This window comes from Labeo rohita, chromosome 12 (genome assembly GCF_022985175.1).
Source record: "Labeo rohita strain BAU-BD-2019 chromosome 12, IGBB_LRoh.1.0, whole genome shotgun sequence".
Lineage (NCBI taxonomy): Eukaryota > Metazoa > Chordata > Actinopteri > Cypriniformes > Cyprinidae > Labeo > Labeo rohita.
In genome coordinates this window covers 21,873,928-21,887,226 of record NC_066880.1, presented here as the reverse complement: position 1 = coordinate 21,887,226, position 13,299 = coordinate 21,873,928, and the positions used below count along the sequence as shown (strand labels likewise).

Here is a 13,299-nt window from a genome sequence, read left to right as displayed (position 1 = left end):
TTGAAAAACAAAAATGTATTTTATGTATTTACGTTTCATGTAGATGCGTGTTATTTTGTTTCTAGAAGCCATTGTTATTTATTTCTTTTTAATTTCCTGTGGCTATGTATGTTTTGAATAAATACAAATAAACTCTAAATCCAAGCCATGTTTAACTCTTTAAAGCTTTCCCTGGACTATAGCACCAAAAGATGTCCAGTATATGATTAACTAACATGACAGTATAACAAATGTGAGTAATAAGAAATTAAAAGCGTGTGTCAAAGTCTGCCAGTATAGGCTAGCGTTTGTACTTAAGGAACTGTAATCTTCTGTGAGCTGACCTCTGCTGAGTCTGACTGCTGCCTGCTGATTGGCTAAGATGCTAAGTAGCCGTAAATTGGCCCACAGCTTCTTTGCAAGCAACAAGTTACTGCAGTTCTACACGCGGGTATTTCCGAGATAATGGGTATCTGGTGCCAAAAAGTTGAAACTTTTGCAAAAACTAGCTAACATTTTCTTAAAAACGATGTATTTATAGCTCTTTTTTTTTAATCTGAAGAGACTACAGGCTTTCCTCCCAAGGGAAAGTGAAGAAGGTGGTCAAGGACACCTGAGCATAATTTATTTTTTCTGCAATGGATTTTTTTACTGGGCCAAAACTTTTGGATTTTAAGAATTCACCGCCACATCTTCAGTTCAACAAGTATGTGCTGACAGGATACCGGCCTATATCCACTTACAGAGACTGTCTGCGAAGTTTGTTCTATCTGCACAATGAATTTGGGAACATCTATACACATGGTATGAAATATACCCTCCATAATTTGCATTGTAACATCTAGAATTTGTCTAACATACCATCTGCTGTAAAGTAAAGGAGCTGTAAATTAATTTTGCGGATGTAAAAATAAAATGTAGAACGCCTGAATTATCCCATTAATGGGAAAGTTATTGAAGCAAGGTGGGGAAATCCAATGGCTCTCTTACAGAGAAGGGGAACCTTCTGAATATGTAATTTAGGGCTACTTTCTCCAACATTCACCCAGTGACACCCTTCAGAAGGGTGCGTAAATAGCATTACATGAGATTACTTCTAATCCTCGTCAGGGAATCGCTGTCTTGGAAGTGATGCTGTGTAATTGCTGTGACTGGTAAAAGTGCAGTTAAAATCCTGGAAGTTTGTTGGATTTTAGAACTAAGAAATAACTATTTTTAATGCACGCATCTGTTAAAAGTCATGTTAACTCTAAAGCATACTATCATGTTTGATACACAAATTTAAAAACTTTGCAGAAAAACTTCTTCACAATCTACTTGCCTTCTGTCAGCTGTCATAGTTTTTAGCAAGTAAAAAGCCTTTTAGTATAATTCTAAAAACGTCTCCTATATGTTTCATTTTGCTGTGAAATCTTTACAGAGTAAATGTAAAAATAACTTTTATTCTGTTAGTGATATTACAAGGTGAACACTTACTGGACTGAAGCAACTTAAGATATACCTGATTATTCACACATTTTATGTTAAAATGTATCAAATATCATACATCAGGCTGAGGAACGTTTAAGTCCACATTTCTCAATCGCTGTACTGCATTGCAGAGCTTTGATAATAAAACTAAGAATTTACTAAAACACACTATATTGCCAAAATCATTGGGACACCCTCTTATAATGGACAAGTTTGACTACTTCAGTCATTTCCATGAGTACAAATCTTAATGTTTAAGCATGAAATGGTATTCTGGGGAAATGTGTGCGTCCCATTTTATAGCAACAGTTTGGTCAGGACCCTTTTCTATTCTAACATGCCAATGCCTCTGTGCATAAGACAAGGTTAAAAAAAAATGATTCAGTCACTGTGGATAAACTTGGCTGGTCTGCAGTTGAACGCCTCTGGTGTGACTTTAAATGCAGACCTTGAGCCAAAAAACCATCACCAAACACCAATGACTTGTACATACATTATATGGACAAAAGTATTGAGACACCCTCTTCTTTAGAACAGAAAAAGGCACTTCCAAAACTGTGGCAACAAAGATGGAATCATAATTCATTTATTTAAAAATTGTATTTCTATCTCTGTTGCAACAGTTTTAAAATTGTCTAAAACGACTGTACCCATATGTACAAGTCATTGGTGTTTGGTGATAAGTCTTTGGCTCAAGGCCTGCATTTAAAGTCATACCAAAGGTGTTCAACTGATTAGGACTTGGCTTTAGGAAAGGAAAGAAGTTGACTTGTGACCAAGTATGGTGAGCCATACATAGGCAGTGAACAAACACCCGGAGCAGTGGGCAGCCAATAAAGCAGCTGGGGGTTCAGTGCCTTGTTCAGCAGTCTCACCTCAGTTGTTATACTGAGGGTGGAGAGAGTGCTGGATATTCACTTCCCCCCACCTACAATCCCCGCCAGACCTGAGAATTGAACCCATGACTTTTGGGTTACAAGTCTAACTTGCTAACCATTAGGCCATGACTGCCCAGTCAAGTTCTTCCACACAAGCAGAGGCACTGTCTTGTTAGAATAGAAAAAGGTCCTGCCCAAACTGTTGCTATAAAATTAGAAGCACAACAATTCCATAGAGTACCACTTTATGCTTAACCATTAAGCTTTAATTTTATGTAAGTAGCCTGCAATACTGTTCAAGATCCCATTGATTTACGTTTTTCATTACAAGCTATCAGAATTTCATCTTACTTTTGAATCATATAAATATCAACAACTGCATCAAATTGCATATTTTTGATCAGTTTGGGCCTAGGAATAAAACTGAGGGGTTTTTTTCCTCCTCAAGCTCCATATTTTCCTAGATCATACTATATGAGCCACAAAAGCCTCAATTATCAAATAATTAGGAGATCATTAAGATTTCCTTTCACTGTAACCATTAAAACAGCTCTATATCCCATATCCCTCCTCAACCGAACAGTTGGCACTATGCAGTCAGGCAACTAACATTCTCCTGGCATCCACCAAACTCACTCTCCCATCAGACAAAGAGAAAAGCATGTTTTGGTACTTCACAGAACAGGTTTCCTCTACTTGAGAGTCCAGTGGCAAGGTCCTTTACACCACTTAATTTGGTTGAAAACACCAGCATTAAGAATGCTAGTGAACACATTTGGCTTACTCCTTATCACAGTAACTAATTTCACTCATATCAAACCAGTCTCATAGTGTAACATTCTCTTCTTGGTATTCTGTCCAACAGGTATCCCCTTCATCTGTTTTTTGCTGTTTTTGCCTTTGAGTATCCCATGGGATGAAGTCGATGAGTGGTGGATAGGAGTGGTGCATTATTTGGCTTGTCTGTCTCCCACTGTTTTTTCAGTCTTCTATCATCTCTTCATGAACCATGAGGGTGGAGCACCTATTTATGACACGCTGCTGTGCTTCGACATGTTTGGCGTCTGTCTCGTCAACACTCTTGGTAAGCTACGAAATTTAGGACTATACAGAGATTACTGTTATGTGCACTGCATTGATAAGCCAATGAAAATTCAGGTTCCTTACACAGATATATTCATGCAGTACAGCTATGTAAATATCCATCCATCATATATTAATTTACCAAACTGTTTGTCTTATGTAGGGTTGCAGGGATGTTGAGGTCTATCCCAGCATCTCTAGCTGAAATACCTGTATTAACAAAAACTTAAACACTAGAATTGTTCCCAGAAACAGTGCCAGAGTACACAAACTAGAGCAGGGGAGTCCAAACTCCTCCAGGGTCCTGGAGGGCCATTGTCCTGCAGAGTTTAGCTTTAGCTCCAATTAAACACACCATCAGCTAATCAGGGTCTTACTAGTCATACTAGAAATTTCCATGCAGGTGTGTTGAGGCACATTGGAGCTAAACAGGACAGGTCACCCTCAGTTGAAACTGCATTCTCATGGCGCTGACTCTTCTTGGGAAAAAAAGCCTGATCGTACACTCTTAAAAATAAAGGTGCTTTAAAAGGTTCTTCACAACAATACCATAGAAGAACCATTTTTGCTTCCACAAAGAACCATTTTTTCTTACCATTTATAATATGAAGAACCTTCTTTCACCACAAAAAACCTTTTGTGAAACAGAAAGGTTCTTATGTTAAAAGTTCATTATGCAACCATTTAGACAAAAAAGGTTATTCTATGGCATCATGAAGCACCTTTATTTTTAAGAGTGTAGCTGGTTTGCAGGCTGGATTTAGAAGGCTTTGACCACTTCTGGTTTGAAGACTAGCTGAGCAACCACGTAAAACCAGCTTGACCAGCTAAGACCAGCCAACCAGCTTAGACTGTTTTTAGCCAATGTTCAATTAATTCCCTGTACTTTTCTTTCTGCAGGTGCTCTGCCAATCATTCACATAACTTTGTTGTGTCACCCATCCTTTCATCATGTGGCGATGTTGGCGTACCTCCTCCTCTCTGGCTACGGTGTTCACTGCGCCGTCACAGCACGGAGCAACGTCCACCGGCTGCAATCTTTTGCCTGGCAGGCAGTATTTCGCTTCGTTCTCTTTATGTTACGTCTCACTGGTGCTGGCAGAGGAAGTCCCGCCTCCCTTCGCCTCTACCTCACCATGGATACTCTTGCATTGCTAGGAGGACTAGTCAATATTTCCCGCTTACCAGAGCGCTTCAGACCTGGTGGGTTTGACTACTGGTTTAACAGTCACCAGATTATGCACATCATGGTCGTCCTGTCCATTATGTACTTACACTGGGGCATGCTGGAGGATTTAACATGGTTAAAGGGATATCACTGTCCCAGTGAATAAACTTCAAGGTGATAAATCATCAAGATATTGAAAGAACTGCAGGGAAATGATGGTACTATGTTATAGTGCCGATATCAGTTGTTAATGCCATGGTAATGCCTTTAAAATAATTAATATTTACAACTACCAAGTGATATGAATTTGCACTACAGATGTTAATGGCACACAACCTGGGCATCAACAACAAATGATAGGGAAACAATATGTTAACTTTTAAAGGTTGATAATCTACTATATGGTTAGTTGCACTGAAGAATATTTGCATTTAGCACTGTTTTCCATGTCTGCGGCCATATTAAAACAGTCCTACAACCTACAACTAAAACCTACAATTTTAGTTGAGAAACACAGAATACCATGGTACAAATCCTAAAAAAGCTTTGTAAGCGCTTTTCAAAAATTAAAAGCTATATTTGAATTTTTCGGCAAAATATTGAATAATGAAATGTGAAATAATGCACTTTATCCTCCTAACTTTTGGAAATCAGATGGAGATGATTGTATTGTGGATGGCACTACTGTTGAATCTGATGCTTTCTATTTACATGGTGCTACATATGTCAAATATGAAATGTATATCAGTGTAAAATATTACTTGAATTAAACAAGCTGGACTTGAATGTCTTTGAAAGCCTTTCCTGCAAGTCACTGAAGTATACCAACTAGCCACACATTAGGAAATTAGTTTACATTAAAGAGTATGCACTAATATTTTCCATTTTCAATGCTGTAAAATTTGAAAAAAGGTGTTATAACTTCAACATTACATATTCTATCGTAATTGCACAGTAGTCATATTTTGTACATGCAGCTTTGTTATTTTATTGCAAATGAAATACAACTTCATTCATTTCAATAAATCTAAAGTCAATATTGATGCTGCATCTACTGCGTTCGACGTCTTTTCACACTGACATACCTCCAACTTGAAAACTCAGGGCTTAAATGAGTTTCTCTCTTATAAATATGACTTTGTAGTGCAATTTATGTACACAACTTGAATGTCATCATCAATAAAGAAGCTACATATTGACTGGAACCTGCTCCTGCATGGATAGGTAAATTGAGTTTCGCTACTGTGTTTATGCATCGGCCTTTAAGTGTGACTACTTGGGTATATTTGCTTCTACTTCTGTGTGTAACATAAACGGTGATGTTGGATTGGTCCACTATGCACAGAAATTTCTGAATACACACCAAACACCTCTGAGAACCAATTTCACTAATTTATCACTGATAAGTTTATCATACAGTGTTTGTAGCGTTTGTTTCAAAACCTGGGGCATTTTCTTCCTTGGCTTGTTGTTTTTTTATTTTGTTATTGCTCTTTTCTGAAACATTCTGTACATAGCAAGAATGCATTGCAATTTAATTCCCCTGTTTCAGAACTACACAAATGATTCTCAGGTCTGAAATGCCTTAAGACTATTATTTTGCAGTTATTTGCAATTAAATGTTGTTTCAATGACTGCAGAATACCCACTCTGCAAAGTGGATTATGTATCTTTGATAATATAGCACACAAGGATGAATAAAGTAAATGAAATTCAGTACTTTTTAGCATTTTTCAGAGCTCTGCTCTGCTTCATAATCACTCCAAATAATCAGAATTATCCTGTTTTTTTGTGATGTTTCAACTGATTTCAAATCCTTTATTAAGGCCATAATAGTCTCATTCCATTTAGTCCTAACTGTAAAGCATTTCCATCCTTTCATACCAAATCCTTTTGCATGACAGTATAATGTCAGTCTTCATCAGAGCTGCTGTCCTCCTCAGTTTCAGACATGTCAGCGATGGGGAACCTCAGAATGGCCGCCACTCCACTCAGCTGATTCAACTCTACAGAGACATAATCACACTGTGTCAGTCAAATGATGATCCAAAATAATTCTCTCTGAAACAAAGATTATAGAAAAGAAACTTACGTTCTCCAGATACGTGAAGGCTTGAGAATATTCTAAAAATATTATTAAACAGAAAAAAAGAGCTAAATATTTTGCATAACACAGAAAACATAAGAATATGACCTTACACCATCATATTAATACCTGACATTTCCTCCATTTTCCTTTACGTTGTCTACAAGCCGAACATACCGGCTACGGGTGGCTACGTCTTGATGTCTGTCATAAAAAAAGAAAAAATAAAATAGATATTTTTGTATGACGTACACAATTAAAACATAACAGATCATTACATAAAGACTAGTACCTAAATAGTTTGTCGCTGATCAGCAGGATGTCAATGGCTAAAGCTTCACTCGCTCTTTCCACATGAGCCAATCTGTACAGAGCAAAAGCTTTATTAACAGATGCAAAGACTGTTATAAATGATCATGTCTCAAGAATATGTTACATTTCATTAAAGGTGCACTAAACACTTTTGGCCAAACAATGTTTATATTTAAAAGCACCAAAACAAACACGCCCATACCCAACAGGACGTCGCCCCTATTTTCACACATATATACACAACCATGGCATAACGACAATCGCAGAAACAAGCTCCGATATTTACGTGGTCCTACCTCTTGCCTGATTGTAACCCTTCTTTTAACATTTTGCTCCTCTAAAATTTTCGCTTTTTTTTTTATATCTGCCATCTCTCTCTATAGTCGATCTGCTAATATCCGTTCTGTGCCCTCAAATTGAGCGCTTTGTTCTATCTATCATTTCTACTCATTCCCCCTACTGCTGATGGGCTACAAGCGTGTTTTGGGACTCAGTCCGGCACTGCGGTCAAAAGCGTTTTTCAAAAATTGCTTAGTGCACCTTTAACGAACCTGATGCACAAATGTTTTGATAACACTTTATTTCCATAGCCCCTTTAGACATTCTACTAACTATAGTAAATTATTTTGCAACTACATGTCAACTAACTCATTTTAGAGTATTAGTTGATTGTTAGGGTTAGTAGAGTAAGTCCACAGTAAAACGTCTGATGGGGGACCATCAAAATATTAAGATATTAAGAACACAGTCTACCAATACTCAAATGACTGGTAGTTGACATGTAGTTGCAAAATGACTTACAGTTAGTAGAATGTCTAAAATAAAGTGTCTTAAAGTGTTACCAATGTTTTCTTTCTTTTTTTTTTACTCATTGAGATGTGATATTGACAAGAATGATTTATTTAGTAGTGATTTTGATCACCCATAGAAAGCTCGATCAGGCTCTTGTTGAAGCATCTTGTAAAAGTCTTCCAAAGCCTTGACTTCTCCAGCTGCCTAAAACAGAAAAAAAAACATCACATAGAATTAAAAACCACACTGTGCTTGCAGAATGCTACAAGCTATATGTGCAAATGCACAAATGCAAATTTGTTACCTTGGTGTCAGACAACCGGGCCGTGACTGCTGGATCACACAGGACTTCTGAAGAAGTAAAATCTCACATTTATATTGTCACTTTAAAACAACAATGAATATAAACAAAACAGAAACACAAAAAGTAAAAAAAATGACAGTCTTTATTTTTTTATGTATCTATCCATCTAGATAGATAGAATGTTGGATTTAATATGCAATAGGCATAAAATCTTTGACACATTTTTGATGCGACTATGAGCAGTGTTGGGAAGGTTACCTTGAAAATGTAATAGGTTACAGATTACAAGTTACTTGATTTAAAATGTAATAAGTAGTGTAACTTTTCAATTACTTTATTAATGTAACATTACTTTTAATTACTTTTTGATTACTTTTCTAAATTTCTAATATTTTCAACTGTTAATCATTTTGGAAACATTTAAACCATGCAAAGTTAACCTTACAGTAGCACTCAACACTGATTACTGTCGGACTTTCAAAATCCTTTATTACTTGAATTAAGATTATAATAAGTAAGGGATAACATACATCTTTATTTAACAACTGGCTGAATCTACATTATCTCACTTATTACACAGCTGCTTGATAGATTATTTAGATGTTTCGTGTCAAAATTATTAGACATGAAACACTGATCTGAGTTGAAATATTTGAGCGCAAAACTTCCATGAAGAAATCAGTTGCTTGCAAACGGCAAGTTCAAACTAGACATTTTAGGGATACAGTGCAGTCATACCAGTTTTCTTACACAACATTTTACCACATAAATAATTAAGTAGTAGTACTAGTTTGTTAGTTATTTTATAATCCATTACAGTGTACAAAAAAAAAAAAAAATTGCAGCAACTGCGTTTGTATGAAACAATAGAGCAAGTCCACAATACCAGGATGACAGAATTAAGAAATTGTCCACATAATATTGAATTAAGCTTTAATATTTAATTAGCCAACCAAACACAAAGCTTCCGCCAATAAAAATTATGACTTAAGTTGCCCCGAATGACCCTGAGCTGTGTAATAATTTAACTTAAAGCACAGCCACAAATTCAGACTTTTTTTTTTTTTAACATATTTTTTATGTCTTTTATTGTGATAGGACAGTAGAGAGATGGCAGGAAAGAGCTGGGAGAAGAGAGAGGAGCGGGATCGGCAAAGGACCTCGAGACGGGAATCGAACTCGGGTCACCGTAAGCGCAGTTGCGTTATATGTCATAACAAGATTATAACATAAATAACATCATAACAAGAAATAGTTTAATAGCTATGATACTGGGTTTGAAATCAAATGTTTGCATAGTTATGACAGAAAACACTAGCATCTAACAATACCTTGGAAAAAACAACCTTAAAATATAAAGTTTATGCATAAACCCAGATAGGAAATAAAACAGTTATCGAATAAGCATGTGTCCTATTCTGTGTCCTAAACTCCTGAAACACTGGTGTCTCATTTTAGACCAGTCAATGCAATTTATGAAAGAAGTCAATTAAATCTGTAAGTGGGGGTGGGTGTGTGAAAAAAATCAGATGTAATCCCCTTTGTAATCACTGGTATTTTTTAAAAAATAACTGTAATTTAATTACACATTTTTTTCTCAGTAACTGTAACTAATTACAATTACATTTATTTTGTAATTAAATTACATAATTCCATTACATGTAACTAGTTACTCCCCAACACTGACTATGAAAACATGATTTTTGTCTATGTGTAGTATCCAGTTGTTCCTACATTTTTATTTTTTATTTATTGATTTATTTATTTATTTTCAGAAATTTAGAGAAAATTATATCACACACAAATTTGCACTTACACTTGGTTAGTCAATGAGACATTTAACAATGAACTTCAGTATTTCTATCAGTATGCAAAATCCACAACTTCATTGCATACTGTGGTGTTATTTGTTCACTTGGTGTCCGTCAAATACATTCTGATAAACAGTAGAACCTTTTTAATAAATTTAATAAAGTAGAAATACAATATATTTTTATAATATTTCTAATCTGATCGACTCCATCCAAATATACAGACGGGTGAACATGACACAGTGTTTTGGGGGAAATAGCCTACATAATAACAAAAGACAGCTTAATTTTACCCTTTGAAATTATGTATTTAAAAAAAATTATACTGATCAGATCAAATTGTGTATTGTTTACCAGACCTCAACCCTCTTGCCAAACAGATAACTCTTCTTTATTCTGATAATGGTTCTGACTTTGAAAAGCAGCTAGAGCAATACCTGTGCAATGTTTAGTTATTTTTTACGTTTATGAGTCACAAACTCTTCATTCTGTGATTTTACATTATGTAATGATATTCTACTTCAACTCCGAAGAACCCTTTTCATAGTGTCCTCCCTTATGGTATCACCATAAAATTTAAAGCCTACCAGACAATTATTAATGTTTTGCATATGTCTACTTTGAAAAGGTGAACTGAGTATTGACCTTTGAGTGAATACTTGTGTCCAGATGAGGAGTGCACCACCATGAATTTGGGTCTGTTCTCCAGAAGAATTTTACAGTCTTGCCTCACAGCCTCTTTAAAGAGGTACGAGATGAACTGATCTTTCACAAATCCTGGACTGGCCACCAGAATACACTTCACCACTGGAAAACACATATATGCAATAAAACTACTAGCATTTAATTTTCCATTGTCCACCCTCATTACCTGATTAAAAAAATATAATAATAATTACCATCAAAATTGAAGTGTCTCAGAATGCCCTGCATGACAGCCTCATAAAATCTCTCTAGAGCCTAAAGAAGAACACACTGTCACTATATGCAATACGTACACCATATTTTGAAATATACATGCAGTTGTTAAGAAGCATCTATTGCATAAATATATAGTCAGATTTATTGGTTTTATCGGTTTACCTTGTCATGTTGTGTACAACTGCCTTTTCTCTTGCGGGGAATGGTGACCTCAACCTTTGCCCTTAGTAAGGTCATGGCTGGAGTCACAAGAACCAGATTGGCCAGGCCTTCCTGCATCACAACAGCAGCTACATCTGCTTTCTGAGCGGGATCACATGCCTGCTCTATAGATGAAAGCAGAATCAGGGTTCAAATAAGTCATTTTAGTCAGAAAATATACTGAAAACACACCAACACATTACCAATTCTGTCTAACACCACACTGTCCCAGCATTTTTTGGCGAGAGTGAACTTCCTGTTGAGCTCCAGCTCAATGGTATGATAGGCACCCATCTACATATGACACAAGAGTAAAAAACATGACTCATTTCATTCCAGATTTCAAATACAGGCTAAATTAACACATCAAAAATTCCCTGAGGGTCAATATCCATTACTACACTTAATATTCTAATTTATAAAGTATAAATTCTATTTTAGGTGTAAAGTTAGCACTAAGTTTAACACTATTTATATCATACATTATATATGTTACATTATATGTCATAATAACACATGCGAAGGGCAACAAACTTTTGAAATGTGACAAAAATAAAAGAACTTAAATCTTTTAGAAATTCTATATGCGCTCTGACCTTCACATACTGGTTCTCCTGGATGTTTGTTCCTTTGACTCTAAGCTGACAGGCCTGGGAATCAAAGTCTATCGTCTCCACACATAAAGTCAGCGTGGTGCGCACACGTGAACTGCCCACACTGCCCGTGGAGGACTCTGTCTGCACTTTCCTGTTTGTGACATCAGATTGTTTTCATAGTAAGTGTGATAAACCAAAACTGGAAACATATCAGTATGTTTAGTATGGCAAAAAAAAAAGGCTGACCTGATGGTTGAGGCTCTGAGGCTGTCGCCCACCTGCAGGAGGTTGTAGGTGTGCCACATATCCTCAGCCTCCTCAGGTATTAGTGTCACCTGACTGGAAGGAAAAGAAAAAAAAAATTACAGTTGGAATTTTCACAGGTATCAAACATTGTTTCTTACCCTCAAATAATGACAATGAATAATATAATTCACAATGATTTGTTTATCTCACTACTTCATGAAAAAAAGGTTTATCTCTGACTTAAAAAAAACTGTGAATTGTGAAAATTGTGAACTAAAGAAAAGTCATAGGGTAAGTCACATGAAATCAAAACTGACCACATTTACTTTATTACCGAATTTACTTGTCCTGTGGTGAATAAATTAAACAAAAAAATTGTGTGCCAGTCTGGAGTGAATTTCCATTACTTGAAATTGCATCAAAATTAACTAAATTAAAATAACAAGGCAACATTTCCCTGTTCTCTTGACCACACTAATTTTTCTGACATTTTATCACCCATTTCTCAGCATAAGAATATCCAAATGTAAAGATTTTATTCCTAAAAACACAGAAAGATTTTTAGCAAATGATCCCTACCTTTTGTCTCTCCTTGCTATGGTATTGGAGTTATTAGTCATTATTTTTGTGTATGTCATTCAGAAAACAACAGTTTTTAAAATGCCTTTAGGGAGTTGAGGGCTAAACAAAAAGTTGTCTTTTGCTCCAAAATGCTGTAACTTTTGCATACTACATGCCATCACCACAAAATTTGAAAAGGATACAGCTAACATCTTGCAGAACATCACCAAAAAGTGTCCTCCTACCATATTTCTGTCCTGAGATACTGAATGTCAAGTAAGACAGATACGAAAAGCGTCCTTTAAGCACAAAAATTAGCGCAAGAACTAGCTATTAGCCAATAGATGGCGCTACAGGAAAGGCAAACGCATTTTTGGGCTGTGGCAATATTGTGTCTGGAACAATCATGCCAAGTTTGCCAACAAAGCACTGGGCTATCAATGAACAATGACAGCATCTGAGGTATAAAATGCGCGTTCCAAGTCTGTTCGACAAACAAAAACCCATTACATTATCGTAATTTATCTATACCAAAGTACCCAGTTGCTGTTATGATACCACAAACTACATTATGGTACTACCACACGACTTGACTCAGAATGCACACATGATGTCCAAAATTGCTGTACAGAAAGACGCAAGTCATGTGTTCTCAAACACTTACCCGGCATTATCCTTCTCGATGTCTTTGTGAACCAACTTCATGGTCAAAAAGTTTAGCTATTCAAAAACAAAATGCATATTTGATTATAAGTATTCTACTCCATTTAATCGTCGATTTTGGTGACGTTTCCGCATCAACAGTGGCACATTCTGCCACTTTAGAATGAATCAGACGACTAGAACTGTCGCTTTCTGACCGCGTCATTGGCTGATAGATTGCGTCATTAC

General features: G+C 36.1%; 2 protein-coding genes across 2 annotated transcripts; one reads left to right on the top strand and one right to left on the bottom strand.

Annotated features, from left to right (window-relative positions):
- The first annotated feature begins 399 nt into the window (after positions 1-399).
- Positions 400-5,787, top strand: paqr4b (progestin and adipoQ receptor family member IVb). The gene is made up of 3 exons (XM_051124929.1): positions 400-783; positions 3,193-3,411; positions 4,311-5,787. Exons 1-3 carry the CDS (start codon positions 618-620, stop codon positions 4,742-4,744), a joined length of 819 nt encoding a protein of 272 aa, XP_050980886.1. The 5' UTR covers positions 400-617; the 3' UTR covers positions 4,745-5,787.
- An 80-nt stretch (positions 5,788-5,867) lies between these two features.
- pelo (pelota mRNA surveillance and ribosome rescue factor) lies at positions 5,868-13,276 on the bottom strand. Its single transcript, XM_051124928.1, has 13 exons — positions 13,073-13,276; positions 11,848-11,940; positions 11,602-11,752; positions 11,209-11,299; positions 10,967-11,130; positions 10,783-10,843; positions 10,529-10,690; positions 8,073-8,119; positions 7,899-7,972; positions 6,957-7,028; positions 6,794-6,868; positions 6,671-6,702; positions 5,868-6,584 (listed from the first exon to the last, which is right to left on the bottom strand). The coding sequence occupies exons 1-13, from the start codon at positions 13,111-13,113 to the stop codon at positions 6,490-6,492; spliced, it is 1,158 nt and encodes a 385-aa protein (XP_050980885.1). The 5' UTR covers positions 13,114-13,276; the 3' UTR covers positions 5,868-6,489.
- Between the last annotated feature and the right edge of the window lie 23 nt (positions 13,277-13,299).